Here is a 21,723-nt window from a genome sequence, read left to right as displayed (position 1 = left end):
TGCCATGACTGTCGTCGTGTGTATGCTAACCGGTGGTGTTAAATGTCTCTCATAATATGACTTTGCTATGGCTATTCCACAGCTGCAGTGCACCCGCCCACAGACAAGGCACTCCACCACTCTCCCTACCCTCCCCTGGGAGGCTGAGGGGCTTGCTGCTTCATCGTCTCTCTTCAGATGTTCAGATGCCTCACGTCTGAAGAGCACACACACACACACACACACACACACACACACACACACAGATGGAGTGACTAGATGAATGTCAGGGTTTTTGCTGCTTTGCCCTCCAGGCAAACTCAAGCCAGCCAATAAATTGGTCCAAAAAGGTTGAAAAGAATAGAGACTATGAGAGAGAGAGAGAGAGAGAGAGAGAGAGAGAGAGAGAGATAGAGATAAACAGAGAGAGAAAGAAAGAAAGAAAGAAAATCAGACAAAAAGGAGAGGACTGACTGACAGACAATGGATAGTGAGATAGTGAGAGAGAGATGGAGAAAGAGAAAGAGTGTTCAGGGACATGGAAGACCCAAATGAGGGGACCCGTGCAAACAGCAGAAGGAACAAGATAGAGACTGACAGAAGAGAGGCAGGCAGACTAACACCGATTCAGAGACAAATGTAGGGAATGGTATGGTATGGGAACTACCCAGGTCACTACCGACTCTGCCTTGGGACAGGACAGCCCCTGGGCAGGGCAAGACCACTGACTGTACAAAGCACATATGTTCACGGCTACTTGCTTACTCGCTAGTGTAAAGTAAGGCCAAAAGTAAGGTCAAATACAGTCAGTTCTGTTGGACGTGACCGATCGTCTGTTATGGTTGGGCTGTAACCGTGGCTGGAATCTGGCAAATTATGGCTGACCCGTTTAAGTTTAATTTATTAACAATGTAAGTACTAACATGGTGCCATGCAGCCCGTGTTATTTTACAGTCAATTGGGCAAAAGCACTCATGCCAGAGTCTGATGGCATTTGTGGAAAAATAAGACGTCAGTGAAAGAGGACAGACGCAACAACAAACCTGACAACAAAACAGACACACTCAACAAAAACATTGGCTCATTCGTTCCAGCAGGTGTCGGCTGGCTATAGCTGACTGGCATCATATTGCCTGTGGGGTGGCACCTTGCTGTTTTATGAATCATGCCTCATTGCACACAAACACACCAAACCTACTCACAGAGCTAGTTAGTGAATGAAGGAAGGGAACAAGCCCAGGCAAATGCCTTGCCCCATTCAGACAGCTGGTAAACACAATGCCACAAAACAGGACTCTGAATACAGGAGAATGAGGGGCAGAAACATCTATGATTGCTAATGTGCACATGGCCAAAGAGACATGGCACTGAATCTGGTATAGTGGATAGAGGGTAAGAGTGGAAATATAATCACCAACTGGATCAATTTTCTACTGCATGCTTATAGTGATAAGCTGACAATTGATAGCCTACTCAAAAAGATTAATGGCAAGGATATTCAGTGACTTTCCAACACAGGTTGGCATAACCAGAGCACATAATGTCTGGATAAGGGAAAGGCACATCCATGTGCATGTCTGCACTTGGGGAGCGACAAGGCTGTCACTGCTATGTTTATTAATGTTCAACAATAAACAAACAAACAAACAAGTATGTGCTGTGCCCTCCTCCCCATGGAAAAAGCTGTGTGCTACAAAATGTTCCCTGATCACCTTAATCAAACAACCTTAAGTGATTCTGAACGTTTCGTAGACACACACCGCTGAGATTGGTAATTGAGCGAGAAACATTACCGGGGTAATTGCGATGGGTAACCAGTCCTTCACCACTCCGTGACACTTTGCCACAGTGGTTATCTTTGAATTACACACGCAAGCGCGAGGTGAGCTGATGTCCTGCTTGTCACTTCACAGGCGAAGGACTGTCAAATTAGGTTGTTACAAAGTATTAAATACAACCACACGAGAACCATAGCAAAGTAGGGAGAGAAGTTAAAAAGAAAGATGAATGAAAGATAGCTCCCCAAAAGCGTTCCTTCTGCAAATACGCACAAAGCGTAAACAAAAGTATCAGGTTCTAATCACGCGGGCAAGACAACATGCGACTGTTTCGCTGACCTCTATTAGAAACATTCTTCCTATCATTTTTCAGCTACAGACTGGAGCCTGACGACAGCCAGCAAGTCGCATGCCTCCCAAACGTGCTTATATCGGCCAGGCTGTATAGCCAAGCAACACACACTTCAAACCAATGAGTAATGGACTGTCATTATGTTCAAATTGCTATAGCGCTACAGTGACACATTTTGATGGAGGATGTTGCCTACCCTCTCCCTTAGAAAATGTGGGTAACCTAGAACATGAGCTACTGAAAGTTGTTTTCCGATAACACCAATGTGTGTGTGTGTGTGTGTGTGTATTCCCTGTTTCTCTAAAGCGACACAATAGCAGTGATGCTTTATGTAATGACGATGGAAGAGTAGCATAGCGGTGCCAACGCAATGTCTGGTTGTCCATAATCCACATTTCAAGAAATGCTTTCTGTGAAGCTATTTACATTATTGCTGTGATTGGTAGCAGTGTCCCCGTAGAACGTCATGCATTGACTACAAATGCAGCTTAACTCACAGAGCGCGAGGGCAACAGCAGGACGACAGCCTAGCCGCAAAGCTGCATTGACCCAATGCAGATTTCACATAATTTTCTCTATCTATCCGTGGGTTTTATATTATTTACATGTTTGATGGAGACTATATCTTTCGAAATGGGCTAAACCCAGCATGTAACTTTTCCCCATTTGGTCCACTAGAAACATTTTCCTATAAAGTGTGTAGGCTACTGCTAAGGCGTCCAAGGTATAGGCGTGACGGGCCCACACACAATGGTACGGACTCCAGTCTGCATCACACAAGTGCTGCGCCAACATTTCGTTCCCGAAAATCAACGTCTTTGCGCTGACATTACGCTTTCCAAAATACACGGATGATAATTTAACATTGTATCTTACCTGTCGATAAGATTGCGTCTTTTGTGTGCGTTGTCACCTTTGCTCTAATGGCAATATCCCACACGAGATAAATCCTTAGGCTACAAATCCAACTAGGCAAGGCTGAGCAGCAGATGACGAATCACATCAGAGAGCATTCGCTTGTTTGCGTCTGCTCAATGGTTAGACTTCGTCCACCGATGGCCTCAATGTTTTGTGATGACCCGTTCAGTAAAAAAAAAGTCGGTCGGCTTTCTCTGTCAGTGCGGACTTAACTGCAAAAAAATAGCTGAGGACGCTCTAAGAATATAAATACCGGCAATTGGAGGCTTAATATGTTCCATTGTGAAGCACGCTGCTGACGCTAGGTGGCCATCCGTGACAGACTTCCGTTATGCACTTCAACACATTGGTCCTGGCTCTGGAGAGGTTCCAACAACGCCCCAAGCTAATTCTGCCCCTAGCGTTTACCCTGGGTAATAGCGTAGGCCTATATCCCGTGTGGGGTTATGTAAACCTATGATAATAGCCTATATATGTCAAAAAATATGACGTAGGGTATCAGAAATTGTTTTGGCACACTGACCCAGGTAAAAATGAACTGTAAAATTTCATATTAAAACTGTAAAATACTTCATGGTTGAACTATTAAAGTTCACTTTAAAACAATCATCCATGTTTACAATTCTACTATGAAAGTTCATTGCAGTTTGTGGTAATTTGGTCAAAATGACTTTGAAATTAACTGTCATAGTTCACAGTGAAAACATCAGCTTGTGAATGTTTCACAGTTCAGCATTCACAGTTCTACTATGAAAATGTATAAATATGATCTGTGAAATTTCATATTAAACGTGTAAAATACTTAATGGTTGAACTATTAAAGTTCACTTTAAAACAATCATCCATGTTTACAATTCTACAATGAAAGTTCATTGCAGTTTGGGGTAATTTGGTCGAGAGGAATGAGGGAGCGGCACAGTGATCCATCACTGCTGTGACCTGTTGTTCAGTGCTGCTATTGCAGAGGGCATAAAGCTTTTCCCAAAGCGTACTCGCTTCCACCCCATAGCTCTGTATCTGCGTCTTGATGGAAGCAGAGTGAAGAAGGGATTGAGGGGGTGGGTGGGGTTATGAGCGATGATCTGTGCTCTGTTCTTGGTGAGTTTACTGTTGAGGTCTGATAGATTAGGGGTGGGGAGGCCTATTGCTTTGGCTGCGGTATGAATGATGCGTGTGAGTCTGTTTTTGTTGGCAGCAGTAAGCATGTTGAAAAAGCAGGGAAGGCACAGTGAAAACATCAACTTGTGAATGTTTCACAGTTCAGCATTCACAGTTCTATTATGAAAATGTATAAATATGATCTGTGAAATTTCATATTAAAACTGTAATATAATTCATGGTTGAACTATTAAAGTTCACCTTAAAACAATCATCCATGTTTACAATCCTGCTATAAAAGTTAATTGCAGTTTGTGGTAATTTGGTAAAAATTACTTTGAAATTAACTGTCAAAGTTCATGGTGAAAACATCAACTTGTGAATGTTTCACGGTTCAGCATTCACAGTTCTACTATGAAAATGTATAAATATGATCTGTGAAATTTCATATTAAAACTGTAATACTTTATGGTTGATCTGTTAAAGTTCACTGAATAACAATCATCCATGTTTACAATTCTAGTATGAAAGTTCATTGCAGTTCTTGGTAATTTGGTCCAAATTACGTTGAAATTCACTGGTAACAACTTGTGAATGTTTCACAGTTTAGCATTCACGTTCTACTACAAAAATATATAGCACTTGAAAAAAATTCCTGTATTTTTTGCGGGAAAAAAATAAGCCAACTGTGTTGCCAGAAAGTCGGTAAAAAAAAGCACAACTGTAATAATCTTTACAAAACAAATTGTAAATGTAACATTTTGAACCTGCATATACAACTTTGGATTTCTGATAAATTAGCATGACCATTACGCAATATAACATTTTTTTCCAGTAAAATTTACATCAAGTTGGGGCGCTGTGGCGCAACAGGCTACAGCGCCCGTACCATGTCCCGATCCCACCCCATCTCTCTCTCTCCCACTCACTTCCTGTCAATCTTCACTGTCCTGTCAGAATAAAGGCAAAACGCCCAAAAAATATACTTAAAAAAAAGAAAATACATCAAGTTGCCACTTCTTGTACATCAAATCCCATTCAATTTTACTGAAAAATACAAGCAACATTATTTCACTGTAAAAGCCTCATTATAGGAGTGTTATTTAATTGAATTTATTTGTAGATACCCCTTAACAATTATTGAAATGTTTTGTGAAAATGTTTTTGTGTTTCCGACAAAATCCAAGATGGCAGCCAGATCGATTACAGTGACATCACAAGTTGCCATTTGTTGTCTTTCAGACCTCCCACAGTATTAACAGACACCACTAGTAAGTTTTAATTCCAAACACATCAATAGTTTCAAGCCAAAATGCACTTTTGCTAAGTGCAGTGCCCCCTACAGGTCAAAGGTCACCAAATATTTTGAGCATTCTCCTAATTTGACCCTTAGTCTGTGTATCATGTCATTAGAAATTCTGCCCATCCCTGGCAACATGGTAAAAAGATGAAAATGATTTGATTTTACTTTCAATTCCTTTTACATTCTCCAAGGTATTAAAGCAACACCAAAGAGTTTTTTGTACCTTAAAATAATGTTTCCAAAATTGTTTCAGTGGTTCATCAACTCGTAACAGGGTGAACGGCACTTCTGCATTAAACCCCATGGCCCTCTATCGGCTATAACCGCACTATGTAAGTTTGCCAGATCGGGTAGCGGATCTGTAGTTCGATGGAATGAGACATAATAAACTACAAATTTGACTTGCATGATGTCGCAATACATCATACTTTCATAAAATCATGCAACATATTCTATCTTGTCTGTGGACATCATTATTTGCAAAGCCGGTGCTGAATAAATAAATAGCCTGCGTGCGACAGAGGAAAAGTTCTTTGGTGTTGCTTTAACATTAACATTTTTCATAACTCCATGTAGGACGTTTCTGTAAATGTAAGCGCACTGTGGCAGTAGTAATGCAATATTTAGAAAATGTAGGCTACTCTTGTACTCTTGATACTCAAGTACTTTTAAAAACAAGTACTTCAGTACTTTTACTTAAGTAGACATCTGACTGTTGTACTTTTACTTGTACTTAGTAAAATTTAGCAAAGGGTATCTGTACTTTTACTCAAGTAATGAAGCTGTGTACTCTGTCCGCCTCTGATCGGTTGTAGGCTACTGTCAAGATTTTGTTCTGATATACTCTTTTGCGTAGAATATAGCCCTATGGAAGGATTGATTTGAAAAGGAATCAAAGATTTAAATGTCCCTATTATGTATCAAATAATTTCAGTTGTATCATAGACTGTAATGAAATTCTAGCCTACAGTTAACAGGAAGAGTGGCTATTAATTCACTAGTTCACAATTAGTTGAAGAGACTTCTTGCCATGGACATTCTTTCTCCATAGTTCTAGGCCAGTGTTTCACTGTCTTTTGGGAAGCATTCTGAAGAAGATAGAACAAGGTCAAAAGATGAATCAATCACTCAAATTGTCAAATTACATTTTAAAATGGCATGCCACCTTTAAAATAGCTTTAACTACAGTATGGGTGTGTTCCTCTGTAAGCAGTGAAACTTTTATTTGAACTACACAGGAACCTAAAGAACTGTGACCATTTTGGTCATTAGTGTAATTTGTGTTGTGTTGTATTTGATTGCAATCTTACAGAGACAGTTGTGGAGACAGTCATGTAAACATGGGTAAGAGGTTATAGGCTCCTTTCCAACACCACAAAGAGACACGCTTATTGAACTTTCTTGACTTTTATTTTGACGTAAAGCTTACTGCGTAAACCGGAAAATGTTGATTAGAAGTCCGGTCTGACCATTGGCAAGTTGGCAACATTTCACTGCGTTACAAGGTAACTGTGAACTCCTTGGTTGTTAATTTTGTTTGTTACAAGTTATCGTTGGACTGACAGTCCAGTCGTATAAGTTTATGTAGGCCTATCTCGTTTTAAGTAATCACTGTAGTAAGGTAACTCGGTAAACTGGGCGCTTAAGAAAAGTGTCAACTGCAGTTAAAATAGAAGCTGTTAGCATTGCTCAAACCATCTGGTGTTTGTTTTTGTGCCCTACAAGGCTATTTGTCATTTTAGTGACCACGTAAGCCTAGCATGCTGCATTGAGAGTGAGGCTTAAATGACTCGTGACTTTGACATCTCTCAAAATCTGTCTGAATTTAGACAGTATGTGGGCCTGCATGATAACTTCGATTTTTATCAAAGAGTTCCTTGTTTCAGACTTGTGAAGCAACTTATTATGGGTCGCCGAAAATCGAAGAGGAAACCCCCTCCCAAAAAGAAGTTGACAGGGGATCTTGACACCCAGTTCACGTGCCCATTCTGTAACCACGAGAAGGCGTGTGATGTGAAAATGTAGGTGCTGCATTCTAAAATGTAGGCTACTGTATATTCATGCTTTTGAGGAAACTAAGCTGACCAATAAACCTTTAGGTTCTATAGCCTATTTAAAATGCAGGCTTGTTGAATCCAACCTGTTTGTGAATCCCTGAATGTGTCGAAGGGTTTATTTTTGTTAAGCTAAAGTGTATTTTCTACACGTACCTCACAGGGAGAGGAGCAGAAACACTGGGATTATATCCTGTTCGGTCTGCTTGGAGGAGTTCCAGACTCCCATTACCTGTATCCTTCTTTTTTGCTACTTCTTCTATCCATGTCGTCATATTCTCTCTTTTCCTCTCTCCTTCTCCCTCTCTTCCTCTCTCTTCCTCTGTCTTTCCTCTCTGTCAACTACTCAAAGAATCAAGGGAGAAGGGGGAAGAGAGATGGTATAAGTAAAACTAACAGCTTGTCATACAAAACAGACTGTGTGTTTGAAAAAGTACAGATAAGTGTTATGAAAATGGCTGCTTTCACAAGAAATATCCGCAAGAGTCCATTAAACCCAGCCCTAGAAGTGCAGCTGGTGTAGCAGGCTACATGTGTCATCTGTGACCAGGCATGCTATGTGTTTTGAATTTTGTTGAAGCCTTAAAACCTCTTCACACCAAAATGATTTAAACTTGTATCTCCATACTACCGTTACAATGAAGTAGACATTTCTTAGGCATTTTGGCCAACTCCTATGCATTTTCTCCAGCAGTGTTGTGATTCATGTCCTCTCTGTTAGTGGTCTGTGGTTCAACAAATTGCTTCCAAGGCATGTAATGATGCCACCATCCAATACGGTGGAAAAAGGACCATTTACATTAATGAACAAGTTTATTTATTTACTCTACAAGCAGTTTTATGACAAACTGTCACCTCTCAATATGTGTGTAGGATATGTGCCATACACATTATGTATGTTTTTTAACTTTACCCTTAACTGTGTGTGTCAGATCTTTCGGAGGCAGTAGATGTGTACAGCGACTGGATAGACGCCTGTGAAGCTGCCAACCAATAGCAGCCGTGTTGTCTTGAGGGGATGTGTCTGTATTGTGTAAATCAGTATGCTGAATGAACTGGGATTGTATTTAATGACACAATAGGACACATAATGGATCTATAGGTCAAGTAGAAAACACTGTGTGGGGGGAAAATGTTGCAATACTTCCCTCTCATTATCTGTCCTCAGCTGCTATTTCTGGGGGAATAGTACATTTTGAAGGTACACATTTAATTAAATTTTTAAATAATTTTAACTTGAAGAATTAAGTTATTTCATAGTTATTTCTTGATAAAGGGAGAGTATTATATTGTACGAAAAAAGTGTATGCATTGTTACAGTATGCACGTCCATTTAAAAGACAAAATATGAGAAGACAAATGGGAAACTGAAAGGGAAATAGACTTAAAGCAACTCCACAACATGATGGAATATTTTATTTTTTCAAATGAAGAAATATTTTAAGAAATAAATGCATCACATACTGTTGGTAGTCACACTTGCACAGTTTCTAGAGTGTGGCCTTTGTAATGATCCTCATTCAAATTAGTTTTTACCAAAAATGTCTATTGTTTCATGTTGAAGGTGTTTTGGCAGCATACTCATAACTTTCTTTTATTGAGTTGGTATGTGTTTATTGACTTTGCATTGCAAAAGGTGTCGCCGCCAATTAAATGTGATTCAAATCATTTGCATGCATTTTGTTTATTTCCTTTTGTAACTAATACAGCTTGTCCGTATGTAAACAGGACAAGCCTTCAGGTGATACATGAGGCAACTTTTTTGAGCAATGTTGCTGGACAACTACGCAACCGGTACTATGTGTCCTGATTGAATGATCATGAAAATTTGCCCATTGATGATTAAAGATCTCGAAAAAAAAATATCCAATGTCAATGGGAAACAAACGACAATACAAAAGACCATTGCCCAGCAACGTTGCTCAAAAAAGTTGCCTTGTGTATCATCAGCTTTAAAGAAGCAAAAGCAGTCAAACTACAGGGAAGAGGTACAAATAAAATAAATGGCCAGGAATGACCAAAAATAAGAGAACATTCCCATTGCTTGGTGCAGCAGATAAAATGTAAAACATGCTTGACATGTCCAAAATGACATGATTGTAAAAGAATGTATTAACTGGAACATTTTAGGGTAAAAAATTATGACCGATGTATCTAGTTTGTCATTGCAGTAACACCAGCTCAACACTAGAGGTCCTAAAGTTCAACGCAACATTGGAGGATGTTGCTTTTGCACCGTCAGTAAGCCTTACTCACATTCCAATCATTATTAATATCTGTCTGTTAACCTCAGTCAATCTATAAGGCATTTTATTAAGAGGAATGTTATTCTGAAAGCAGTAATAAGATTTGATACATTTCAAAAGATATTAGATATTCAAAAGATATTGTTACCTCTCCTAAAGAGCAATTTCACCTGATGTCTTGTGTGACAGTTGCTTATGTATTTTCTTATTTGTTTTTGACTAGACTAATGGGTTACACTTTACTTGAAGGTATCTACATAAGAGTCACATGACACTGTCATGAATTTGTCATAAACATTATAAACAAGTCATAAATGTTTATGACATAACACTTCTGTCACTCGCTTCTGTCAAGTGTCATTCGGTTTTTGTAATGACAAGTTAGGGTTAGTGTCAGGGTTATGGCAGTGCCATGTCACTCTTATGTAGAAACCTGAAGTAAAGTGTTACCGACTAATGTTTATTTTCCAGATATTCCACAGCTGGCAGCTGATAGTACTGATTCTTTGGGATGCTGTAAATGTAAATATAAAAAGAACACAACAAAATGGATTTCAGATTTGAAATCTTCTTGTAGGAGAGGATCAGTTGGAATATTCAGCTTATTTTGGTTGAATAATTAAGTACCTAACTACACTAATTTGAGTTAGAATTGAATTAAACAAGTCGAACAAAACCTAACCTAAATCTAAACTGTCTACATGCTCTGTCAAAATAAACTCAGTAGTGAGAGATTGAGTGTTGCATGTCTGAAGCTATTTCAATGCAAGTCAAACACAATCAACATGACACCGGAGCTTGACATGTCATGACCGTAAACAATAACGACTTGAACAGTTATGTGTGTTTTTCTTTCCTTTTCTTCTATTCTTTTTTTATTTTTACATTTTACATTTTTTGTTGTTGTTTACTTTCGAGTGGACAGACCCCGCCTATTGAGCTTAGTCAGCGTAGCCATCAAAGTAGGTGTCGTTGTAGTACTCGTCGACCTTGGAGCAGTAGTTCTTGTCGTAGACTTGGCGCGGGAGGCCCAGGGGTGTCATGCCCCGCTGGGAGGCCGCCTTGTTGGTGCCCATTTGGAGGGACACGGTCGATGTGTCGCAGTTCATCAGGTCCATCTTCGTGTCAAACACCTGCCTCTTGGTGCCAGGCGCAGTCATGCCAGCCTATAAAAGAGGAGGATGAGGAAGAATTAGAGTTAGAACAAGAATAAGAAGGTTTAAAACATTCCTAGTACCTTTTATGTTTAGTAGGCTTCTTGACTTTATGTCATTCTTTATCTTTATGTATTTGGTTGAAGCTTTTATTCAAAGTGACTTCCGGATGTCAATTCATTGCATGGCCAGATCCCCTAGGCCTAAAGCAACTTGGGGTTAAGCTGGGAATCAAATTTGCAAATGTTCAGGCTACTGCATGCAAACCCGGCTTTATCCCTAGTGCCCCCTAGTGGGCAGGATGCTGCTCCTTCAGGCTTAGCTGCCCCCAGGTAGTGCCCGCTTACCTGGCTGGCACATTTATTGGTGCCCATCTGAAGACTGATGGTGGACTGGTCCAGAGGGTTATCATTGCCAGCCTTGGGGTCGTATAGGAACCGCCGTGTTCCATAGGACGTCATGCCCTTTTGGCTAGCTAACTTGTTGGTGCCCATCTAGCAGAAAGAGGATGACAACATCAGGGTAATGTCCCATAGGAAAGGACAATCTCACCTATGTCTGTTCTATTTCTCCCGAGACATAATTGAGCTCAATTTAACATCAAAATGACATTTTGACCATTATTTTGTTTATCTTGATTTCCTCTCCTGAGAAATAGCACTACTATTGACTCAGTTCAAGAGTAATTTAAGACTGGTCAGTTTGTTAAGGATTTTGTTCACATTAACCTTCTGATAGATGTCATCAGAGTGAAATTGGACTATTAAGTGACTTGGCTGTGGTAGCATACTGTACCCATTTATACTACATCCCGGTTCATATAGCTTTGTCAAAACAAGAGACAGTTACAGACCTGCAGACCGATGACGTTGCGTCCTTCCTTGATCTTCTCTGGTGCAAACTTGCGTGACTGCTTCTCAGCATACTTCACCCCAATGTCATATTTGGTGTTGAAGCCCTTGGTCTTGGCCTGAGAGGTGGGAAATAGCAACAATAGCAGGTCCCCTCTATCATATGCTTGTCAGAGAGATTAGGAGGCACATTAGGTAAGAACTTTTTGAAGGAACAAGAATAGGAGTGATAGGAAAATCTTAGCTAAGACTAAACTTCAATTCCTACATCATGTATCTTATATATTCGGTAACACTTTACTTTACAATATCGACATAAGAGTGACATGACACTGTCATGAATCCTAACCTCTAACCCTAATCCTACCCCAACCCTAACCATAACTCTAAACCTATCCCTTTACCTAACCCTAACTTGGTATGACAAAAACCGAATGTCACTTAATAACAGAAGCGTTATGTCATATATGTTTATGACTTGTGACAGTGTTCATGACAGTGTCATGTCACTCTTATGTTGACACTGTCAAGTAAAGTGTAACCTAATATTCTCTATAAATCATTGAATACATACAGTATGTCCAACAAACTCCATACTTTATATACAGCAGGTCTTTGAACTATTCTTTAATAAATAGGGTTGACATGATTTGTAAATCATTTGTTTTTTTTTTATTCACATTTTGCAAAAGCATCCCAACTTTTTTGGAATTTGGGTTGTATCATCATTGTCTGAACCATAGATATACGCATGTGTTTAGGACAATTTAGTAATTGTATGTTCTATTGCATTCTAAAGGCAATACTCACCACTCCGGCCAGGGTGATCAGTGTGGATTGGACCTGTGTGTAGTTTGTATTCTCAAAGAGGTCGTTGGCCTCAAAGATGTCATGAGGCTTGAGTCCATATTCAGTGATGGCTCGCACAAAGTTACCGATGTTCTCAAGCTGGGAAAGAGAGAGAGCGAGAAAAGTGAATAAATGGTGGTATCATGGTGTCACTGGGTCATGTAACATCTCGGCTGATTCTGCTAATGCTATCCCATGTTCTTCAGGTAGGTTTTTTGACATTAATAATGGCACATCAATGGCTGCCAGAAGTCAGACCCCGCTGTAGCTCACTACTAGTGAGTATATAATATCATACATTCATACATTCATACATTCATTCATTCATTCAGTGAGTGAGTGTTCACAGTGTGACCGTTAAAGGAGAGTCTCACTGAGTAGAATAAACCATTTTCGGAGGATGATAGAAAATGAAACATTAAATCCACAACATCTTGTTCTTTTTCTTAATTTGCATTTCATGATTACCCTGTGTAAAAAAAACAAAGTGCCACATCATGTGAAAGCTAGAAAATTACAATTGAATCTACACACTGTTCACATGTTCAGCTTTATGTAGCACCACAAGGCAACATACTGTTTTATTCATATTTTATTGAGAATATTAATTATATTGAAATTATATTTGGGCTTTTTGCCCACAAGGAGCTTACAACTCCTACACTTAGAAGTAAATTGTGGACTGAGGATTTATTGCTTCGAGCCAACATACACATAAATCTGATACTGGTCTAATTCAACAGCCACTGTAGTGGAATGTAAACATATAATACATGGTGCCAAACAGTATTGCCTCCACAATACCATATACAGCTCGATACCACTCGGGAGGGTAGGGGAAGAGAAAGAGGAGAGAAAAAAAGAAAAGGTAGAATCATCCCTGATCGTCATGAGAAAATGAAGAGAGAGAGAGTGAATGGGAACCTATATGGTTATGGATACGCTTTTGTTAAAATGTTTTTAACAAATAACAAAAATGTTGGTCAGACTATAATAAGGAGAATAGCAATAATAAACAATGTCAATTAAATCAATAGCCTAATGAAATAAACAATGAAAATGAGGGGGGAAAGCAATAATAAACAATAATGTACATTCAATCAATAATAAAAAAAACAATAACATGGTACTTGAGGGGGGGAAATGGGGCAAGAGAGAGAGATGAATGAGCAGGTAAGAGATGGATAGAATGAGAAGAGGATCATAGAATGAGTATCAACGCTAACAGAAGTCCAACAGAAAATCGGTGGAAGGGGAGGGAAAGAGACAGTCTAACACAGTCTGTAGTTTCAAATTGAGAGTATAAGGCCTGACATGCTGTTACCAATTGTTATTACAAGACCATATGATATTGAGGTGAACGTTGGGGCAGCCGTGGCCTACTGTTTAGCACTTCAGACCTGTAGCACGGAGGTTGCCGGTTCAATACCCCGACCAGTAGGCACGGCTGAAGTGCCCTTGAGCAAGGCACCTAACCCCTCACTGCTCCCCGAGCGCCGCTGTTGATGCAGGCAGCTCACTGCGCCGGGATTAGTGTGTGCTTCACTTCACTGTGTGTACATTGTGTGCCGAGTGTGTTTCACTAATTCACGGATTGGGATAAATGCAGAGACCAAATTTCCCTCACGGGATCAAAAGAGTATATATACTTATACTATACTTATATATGTGCATTTACATTTTACATTCATTCATTTAGCAGACACTCTTACGACTTTCACATGTCAATTATATTACAAGGGCCATTCTCCCCAGAGCAACTCATGGTTAAGTGCCTTGATCAAGGGAACAATTGGTGGAAGCTGGGAATTGAACCCACAACTTTTAAGGCTACTACAACGTGTAGCTGAAGTCTCTCAGTGCATGGGCTGACCAAACCAAAGTTGATCAGTGAAAGTGTTGGTTAAAGTCAACCAACAGCACCGCTAAACAGTTAAAAAAACGTTAAAAAGCAATGCTGGTAGCCCACAAACAGAGGTTTCAAAAGAGAAGGAGATGTGAAGAAAAAATGAAAAAGAAGTTAAATAGAAAGGCGGCCACAGAGACAGTAATGGACAAAAAAAAACAAAAAAAAACTCTGAGACATTGCAAAGTTAGTGAGTTCAAGATGGTAGTCTTGGGGGCCAGACATGCTATTACCCCATTAGCTGACGCTAGGTATGTGCGGCGCTTCCATCTGCTTACATTTCCCCCGTCACACACGTGTGATTTGTGCGGTGACAAGCATGCTCCTATGAGCTAAACCGGACCCACCGGACCATAACAAACTGCATAGCTCTCACACAGCATAGTCTGCTCACTTGCAACCTTCCCCAGCCTTTCCAACAGGGGCCGAGTGTGTGTGTGTGTGTGTGTGTGTGTGTGTGTCCTTGGCTGTTGCTAGATTTGGCCAGAGATGTTTGCCTCAAATGGAGTGTGGAGCTCCTATTCTTGTTTTTGGTTGCTGAGTTGTTGCTCTTCACTGAGTCTGGCTTCAGCCTATTTCTCTTACGCGCATACGCACACGCACACACACACACACAAACTGAGAAGGAGTGGTGGGCCTCACCTGATGCCAGTTTTGGGTTGCAGAGTTGTTGATCTTCCTCACAGATCCTGGCTGCAGCTTGTTGATTAGTCTGAAGGGAAGAAAGGAGCGAAAGAGGGCAAGAAAATGGAGTGATGAAAAGAGGAAAGAAAAACGAGGGATAGTGTGTCTTCTTGTTTTGACTGGCCATGTGGAGACAAGTATCATTTTAACTTTCAATATTTAGGCAAGATGAAAATATGTCTGACATGTTAACACCTATTTGAATGGCCCCTCTGAATACATGTGGTAAGTAGTAAGTATTTAGATTTAAGAAAAAAAAAACAATTTGCAAGGTGAGGGCATGTATTCCTACTTTCAGAGATTGAAATGTCCAAATATCCTAATGCAAAAATAGTATACTGACATATTTAAGTAAACTGTGAATGGCTGCTATCCATACAGCAAAGCAGAAGTCAGCTAAACTGTAATCTTCCTATGAATACAGTAAAATATGTTTTTCATTTCTTGCAAATGTGCTGGGAATTACTGTCCCCCAAACAAGAGACAACTAATGAACGCGCTGGTTGGTGACCTGTGACCTTTAACACCTGACTCACTCGCACAGGAGCACGCCGTCCTTCAGGCTTTCCATGAAGTTGTCACCGACGCGGCGTCCCGTCACCTCCTGGATCCACAGTCGTAGCTGCTCCTCCTTCAACGGGTCATACTTCCCAGCCAACTGGAAGGGTCAAAGGTCAAAGTTGAGAGGTGAGGAGATCAAATTCAGGTGTATGAAACCCCAGAGAGGATGGGATTGAGGCAAGGGCCGCAAACTGTATGATTGGATGATGACTGGATGATATTCTTGATAAAACCATGACTGTGATCATCAGCAGTAAGCACAGGGGATGCAACACTCGTGATGATGTTGAGAGGACACCTCGAACCAAGTTTGCGAAAGGTTAATCAGAATATTTCTACAGTAGTGACTAAAAATGTCTAAATGCGTTATATATTTCTTCTGGCACTATGATCTCATCCCCACTGACCCCCCACCACACCCTGCCTCAAAGTGGTAAGGGCAATTTAGCATCTATTAACTTAACAACTTATATGAATGTTTCCAAAATCATTTTGATGGCACATAAACTCTTAAATGGGTGAATGGCACTTCTGTTGCACTCTGAGAGGTCGACATTGCTTGCAATATAGGCTAAGCAAGTTGCTGTAGCGGGTCATAACACTAAACCTCTCCCAGCACTATAGGCTTATAGGTGGAGTTAGCCAGCTAGAGATATGCATAGAGTGAGCCTAGAAATTATGACAATAAATGTCTGATCGTGAAAAGTTGCAGATTCCTCCTTATGTTTGTAAGCCAAGTAATTCAAATAGTCAGCGATTTAGCCAGTGGGTTAGCTTATGTTATGCCTACTGGCTTTGACAATTAGCATGTTAGTTAGCTTGATGGTCTTTTGGGGCCCCACTGTCATCTTCAAGGCACCTGACCCTAACCTTAACCCAAACCCTTAACTAACCCTAGCACCTTCCAGGCAGCACTGCCTTGAAGTCGACGATTTGGGCCCTAAAGACCATAGATCTTAGTTAGTTAGCCTTATTCTGATTTGAGTGTGTGCAAAAGGGATTACTGCCAAACCACAACAGATGTCTACACGTGAATGGGTAATTTACTTCTATGGCAACATGTTCTGAAGATATCATGTTCACTATGCACACACGTAACAGTATAAGTCATCTTGGTTACTATCACTGAGTGCTAAAAAGACAAATTGAGTGGCAGTATTCCATTTGAATTTCCAGCAAAAATCAAAATGGCAAAGAGGTGCTATGCTATACATTGTAGAATACAAATTGATAGGCTACTTACAGGATTTCTGAGCTCTATATCTACAGACTGGTGCCTGTGCATTCCCTCTATATTGTATCATATTGTATTGTGTCATTATGTTTTTTTAGTTTATTACAAAGATGCACTATTATTATGTTAACAAGTTAATTTATTATTGTGCTTCTCAACGGTATAGAGGGACCCCGAGATGAAATATTTTTAGCTTTAACAACGCAGGTGATACACTGTGTTGTTAACAGTGTTCAGCATCAAGTTGGGGCCATGAGTTAGCATATACAGTGATGTTACCCAAGGCCCACCTGTTCATTGAAAGCTTAATTGATACAGTAAGAAAAGTGATCAAGAGAAAGGATCCACTGTGGCTACACATGTACATGCATCAATGAGAAGACTTTGATGAAGTAAACTCATTATTTGCAGATGTGTACACTCAGTGCACTTCAGAGTGTGGTTTATGCAGCTCTATAATGCATTGGAAACCAATACAAACACAACTGTTTTGATTTCCTCTCTCTTCGGTCAATTTCAGCATCCAAGCAGTAAACACAACAATGACTCATTGAGGGCTCCCACAAACCTAGACACAGGGAAAATTACACTAATATGACCATACATGGAGTGCACGATGGACAATGCAGGGATTACTTGGTTCCAGGCCGACTAATCCATCCCAGAGTGTCATTAGATCCTATCTGACCAGAACAAAGGCCTGAGTGTCGTTCTGCAGAAAAGAGACTAGTGCAGGATGTATGTGTGTTCTTCGCAGCACTACTGTTCTTGTGAATGTCAGTGGGTCTGGGTATGTCTGCAAGGTTGACACCCCCATAACTGAGATTCCTGCAGGACAGCAAAGCGTGCACTCTCTCTCTCTCTCTCTCTCTCTGGCTGGCTGGCTGTTCTCCTTTTAAGACGTGGGACAGAAGGGGAAGCCAAGAGGAGACTGATTCCTGAGCAGTAGCCGGGAGAAGCTTCCTTCTCTGCTGAGCACACCAAACTAGGCAGAAACTGGTATCCACTCCCTCTCTCCCTGTCATGCAGACTCTCATCCCTCCTCTCTCTTCCTCTCTCTCCTCTCTTGCACATAGGCACACGCGCACACACACACACACACACACACACACACACACACACACACACACACACACACACACACACACGGTGGCATGGGTTCCAGGAATGTTCTTCTCCCAGCTGGTTAAACACACACACACACACACACACACACACACACACACTTTCATGCTCTTACACACACACACAAATCTTACATGCCAGTCCATCAACTGCACCCTGTCATCTTATTAGGGCAATGAGCGAACGTTATGTCAGAGATGGGGAATTGGATCTTGGCAGAGTCATTCAGTACGCTGTCTGTCTGACCCTTCTGTTTGAAGCTAATGGCATCTCAGTGCTGAATGAATTACATTGCAGAGAAAGATTTATAAATAAAGGAGAGAGAGAGAGAGAGAGAGATATAGATATCTATCCGAGATCTATTCGATTTATTCTATACCAAATATTTTGCCATATAAAGTATCTTGCCATCCTTAAAGGAAAAACACGCTTGCACATGGTGTACACACGATGGTACACACTCTTTAAGTATGTGTATGAAACACTATCAGTTGACTGAGCAGCAGTAATGTTATAGCCAGGCCAGCAGATCTGACTGTGCTGTCCCTCCTCACTTTGATCTGCAGGATGGAACACACACTTTTATCTTCCCTTTGAGTTTCTTTTTCTTTCATTTTTTTTTTTTTTTTACTTTTCTGTTGATGTTTCTTCTCCCTTTATCTTTCCTTTTCTCCCCCTGTTCTGACCTGCACTCTCTCAGGCCATGCACTCACTGAAGATTGTTGGCCTTCTCCTCCATCCATCTCTCTCTCTCTCTCTCTCACACACACACACTCACACACACACACACTTTTGCTATTCTACTCCCACACCTCTGTCTCTTCCAGCTCTCTCTCACTCTGACTGTATGTGTATGTGTGTATGTCTCTCTCTCTCTCTGTGTGTGTGTGTGTGTGTGTGTGTGTGTGTGTGTGTGTGTGTCGGTGTATTTGTGTGTGTGTGTTTCTCTCCCTCTCTCTGTGTGTGTGTGTCTCTCTCTCTGTATGTGTGTATGTGTGTGTGTGTGTGTGTGTGTGTGTGTGTCTGATTCTCTCTGTGTGTGTGTCTCTTTCTCTGTATGTGTGTGTGTGTATGTGTGTGTGTGTGTGTGTGTGTGTTCTCCTTCCCATCTCCCTTTATTGTGTTTACAGCTCATGGGTGTCTCCTGTCACCCAAGACAGAGAGAGCTGCTGCTGCTGCTGCTGCTGCTGTTTCTGCAGAGTCCATAAAAGGAGCTGGCCTGTGCGGCTTTAAGCGTCATACCTGTGTGTGTGTGTGTGTGTCTGTCTGTGTCTGTGTCTGTGTGTGTGTGTCTGTTTGTGTGTCTGTGTGCATGTGTATAAATGCATGTTTGACAAGTGCATGAATCAAAGTTGCATTTGTGTGTGCATGCCAGTGTGTAACTGGCTTAAATATACTTAACAATCATCTGATCACTCTCTGTATCACGTGTGTGCACAGCAGTGCAACTATCTTTCTGCCAAACTTTGCACACAATGCTTATGCCTTTGGATAACTCTACTCTTTTGAAGGAAAGCCTGTTTCAAATCCCCTCCCAACCGAACCCATGTGATGAAGCTTGGATGACACTCTTGTGTTGTAACCACTATCATCTTACGTCACCCATGCATGATATTGTAAGACACATTCTAGTAGCTCTACCGATGGGCCCTGATTGATGTGGAAAACTCTCTGGATCTGTGATATGACATGAGAGAGGAGTTGCTGGAAGGTCAAAGAGACATGTCCCCTAAAGACTAAAAAATACCCTCTTTGGCTAAGCAAATACTGGTGGAAGGCTTCTTGTAAACGTTAAAATCAGTGGCTTGTAAGTTTACCGATTAGATATCCATCTAATAGGTCTACATTCGTCTGTGGATATCCATGTGTTTCATTAGTGACTAATAAAGGGAAAAGACATATCAGATAGTAGAGCTAGTAAAAGTGTTGGTTTGATTATTTGCCCAATAGAGAAGAGAAGAGAAGAGGAGAGGAGAGGAGAGGAGAGGAGAGAAGAGAAGAGAAGAGAAGAGAAGAGAAGAGAAGAGAAGAGAAGAGAAGAGAAGAGAAGAGAAGAAGAGAGGAGAGGAGAGAAAAGCAGAGAAGAGAAGAGAAGAGAAGAGATCATAGCATAGCATAGCATAGCATACCATACCATAGCATAGCATAGAGTTGATTAGAACAGGGGGGTATAGATAGAAGGCCTGAGGGCTCTGTTGGCAGGGCTCATCATGTGGCGGCCCTCCCCTGCCCTTGCCCCTCTCTCAGACTGCCAGACCTGCTGCCGAGGTACGGCTATTGTAAATATTTATCCATCCGAGAGGCCAGTTAGAAGAGCCAGCATCAATATAAACCAGATCTGTCATAGTCCCTCCCCAGAGAGTGATACTTCTCCACCAGTTGTTCATACTCTAACCATAGAGAGCCTCAGATCATCACTGATTATGTGCGTATGCACTCACTGAAGAAGTGTGTCTCAATAAACTACTTAGACCTAATAAAACAGGTCCTTTCCTCTAAATTTATGTTTTACAATTACTCTTATAATCGATCTCTTATAATAATGATATTATCCAAAGTAACTTACAAAACAGCATGTTTATTCTTAGGTATCAAACCCATGATTTTGATGTAGTTAGCTGTCAGCTACTGATCAGTTCAGCTAGAAGTGCATAATGACAATATAATTGGACAAAGTCTACCAGAGTGTCCTGTATGGTCTACTGAGAGGAACATGATGTGTCAGATATATCAGGACACACACTAACGATGTGACGCACAGGAACGTGTTTAGTTAGGGGGTGACTATGCTCTGGGGGTGCTGTGGAGAGTCAGAGTGACTCTAGAAACTTCTAGAATGTGTGACACAAAGAGTGGTTCTGTCTTTCTCTCGTTTATTCTTTCCCTTATCTCAACATTCTCTCTCTCTCTTTCTTGCCTTCATACTCTCTCACGCTTTGTTTCTTTTCTGTCTCTCAGTTCGTGTTATTGTTTCTGTCACTCTCTGACCTCTTCCCTCTCTGACAGACAGCTTTGCTTTCTAGGTTTTTTCATCAGCATTTTTTCTGTCAACAAAAAAATTCAAATAGCATTACTTTTTGTGACGAGACAGGGAGAGAGAGAGAGAGGGAGAGAGAGAGAGAGAGAGAGAGAGAGAGAGAGAGAGAGAGAGAGAGAGAGATTATGTACAAATATGGAAATTCACCGACATGGCAGCATACACACATAAAGAGAGAAAAGAAAAGACAGACCACTTACACAGATAAAATTCACACACACACACAACGGAAGCATTTGGACCGTACCTTGCTCTTGACCTCAGCTGACATTCCAAAACTGGGTCCTCTGGTAAAATGGCCAGCCATGGTTTCTTTTTTTGTCCTTTGGTTACAGTTAATCTCTCTTTCAGATTCCACTACTGGTCTTATCCCACCGTCTGCTCTTGAAGCGTGGCCCAGAAGTAGCGCTTGTAACTTTCCCTCATTCTTTTAAAAACCTTTTCCATCTCGTGCGTATTCAGCTCGCCTGCCCATTGGCTGGGAATGTCGTCCAATCGCAACAGGGGGAATCACGACAGGCACTGATGAGATCACCAACATGGCATTAGCCTCGGACGCAACTCATTCTTTTAGACCTGGTGTCAGTGACAAAT

General features: G+C 40.9%; 3 protein-coding genes across 8 annotated transcripts in view; 1 reads left to right on the top strand and 2 right to left on the bottom strand.

The window, feature by feature from the left end:
* The window catches only part of LOC125298487 (CSC1-like protein 2), a 69,985-nt gene extending 66,617 nt beyond the window's left edge, over positions 1 to 3,368 (bottom strand). For 3 of the 6 annotated variants that reach the window (XM_048249235.1, XM_048249236.1, XM_048249241.1), the window contains exon 1: positions 2,986 to 3,368. The gene's annotated coding sequence lies outside the window, so the exon portion shown is untranslated. The remainder of the gene's footprint in view (positions 1 to 2,985) is intronic. The other 3 variants (XM_048249237.1, XM_048249238.1, XM_048249239.1) reach the window with 2 other exon arrangements.
* Positions 3,369 to 6,846: 3,478 nt separating this feature from the next.
* LOC125298555 (transcription elongation factor 1 homolog) lies at positions 6,847 to 9,150 on the top strand. The gene is made up of 4 exons (XM_048249338.1): positions 6,847 to 6,933; positions 7,315 to 7,449; positions 7,646 to 7,716; positions 8,415 to 9,150. Exons 2-4 carry the CDS (start codon positions 7,334 to 7,336, stop codon positions 8,477 to 8,479), a joined length of 252 nt encoding a protein of 83 aa, XP_048105295.1. The 5' UTR covers positions 6,847 to 6,933; positions 7,315 to 7,333; the 3' UTR covers positions 8,480 to 9,150.
* A 939-nt stretch (positions 9,151 to 10,089) lies between these two features.
* Positions 10,090 to 21,531, bottom strand: LOC125298513 (calponin-1-like). The gene is made up of 7 exons (XM_048249296.1): positions 21,377 to 21,531; positions 15,709 to 15,830; positions 15,131 to 15,200; positions 12,544 to 12,681; positions 11,736 to 11,852; positions 11,230 to 11,376; positions 10,090 to 10,894 (listed from the first exon to the last, which is right to left on the bottom strand). The coding sequence occupies exons 1-7, from the start codon at positions 21,434 to 21,436 to the stop codon at positions 10,670 to 10,672; spliced, it is 879 nt and encodes a 292-aa protein (XP_048105253.1). The 5' UTR covers positions 21,437 to 21,531; the 3' UTR covers positions 10,090 to 10,669.
* Between the last annotated feature and the right edge of the window lie 192 nt (positions 21,532 to 21,723).

Source organism: Alosa alosa, chromosome 7 (assembly GCF_017589495.1).
Source record: "Alosa alosa isolate M-15738 ecotype Scorff River chromosome 7, AALO_Geno_1.1, whole genome shotgun sequence".
Classification (NCBI taxonomy): Eukaryota; Metazoa; Chordata; class Actinopteri; order Clupeiformes; family Clupeidae; genus Alosa; species Alosa alosa.
The sequence above is the reverse complement of the archived record's forward strand: the minus strand, read 5'-3'. Positions and strand labels throughout refer to the sequence as shown.

Bases quoted from the DNA above. Each gene is read 5' to 3' on its own strand.
- LOC125298555 (XM_048249338.1), top strand. From the start codon at position 7,334: ATGGGTCGCCGAAAATCGAAGAGGAAACCCCCTCCCAAAAAGAAGTTG. The intron at 7,450-7,645 runs GTAGGTGCTGCA...CGTACCTCACAG, and splicing joins AAGGCGTGTGATGTGAAAAT to GGAGAGGAGCAGAAACACTG. The intron at 7,717-8,414 runs GTATCCTTCTTT...TGTGTGTGTCAG, and splicing joins GTTCCAGACTCCCATTACCT to ATCTTTCGGAGGCAGTAGAT.
- LOC125298513 (XM_048249296.1), bottom strand. From the start codon at position 21,436: ATGGCTGGCCATTTTACCAGAGGACCCAGTTTTGGAATGTCAGCTGAG. The intron at 15,201-15,708 runs GTGAGTCAGGTG...TCTTCCCTTCAG, and splicing joins GACGGCGTGCTCCTGTGCGA to ACTAATCAACAAGCTGCAGC. The intron at 11,377-11,735 runs GTCTGTAACTGT...TCTTTCTGCTAG, and splicing joins GCAACGTCATCGGTCTGCAG to ATGGGCACCAACAAGTTAGC.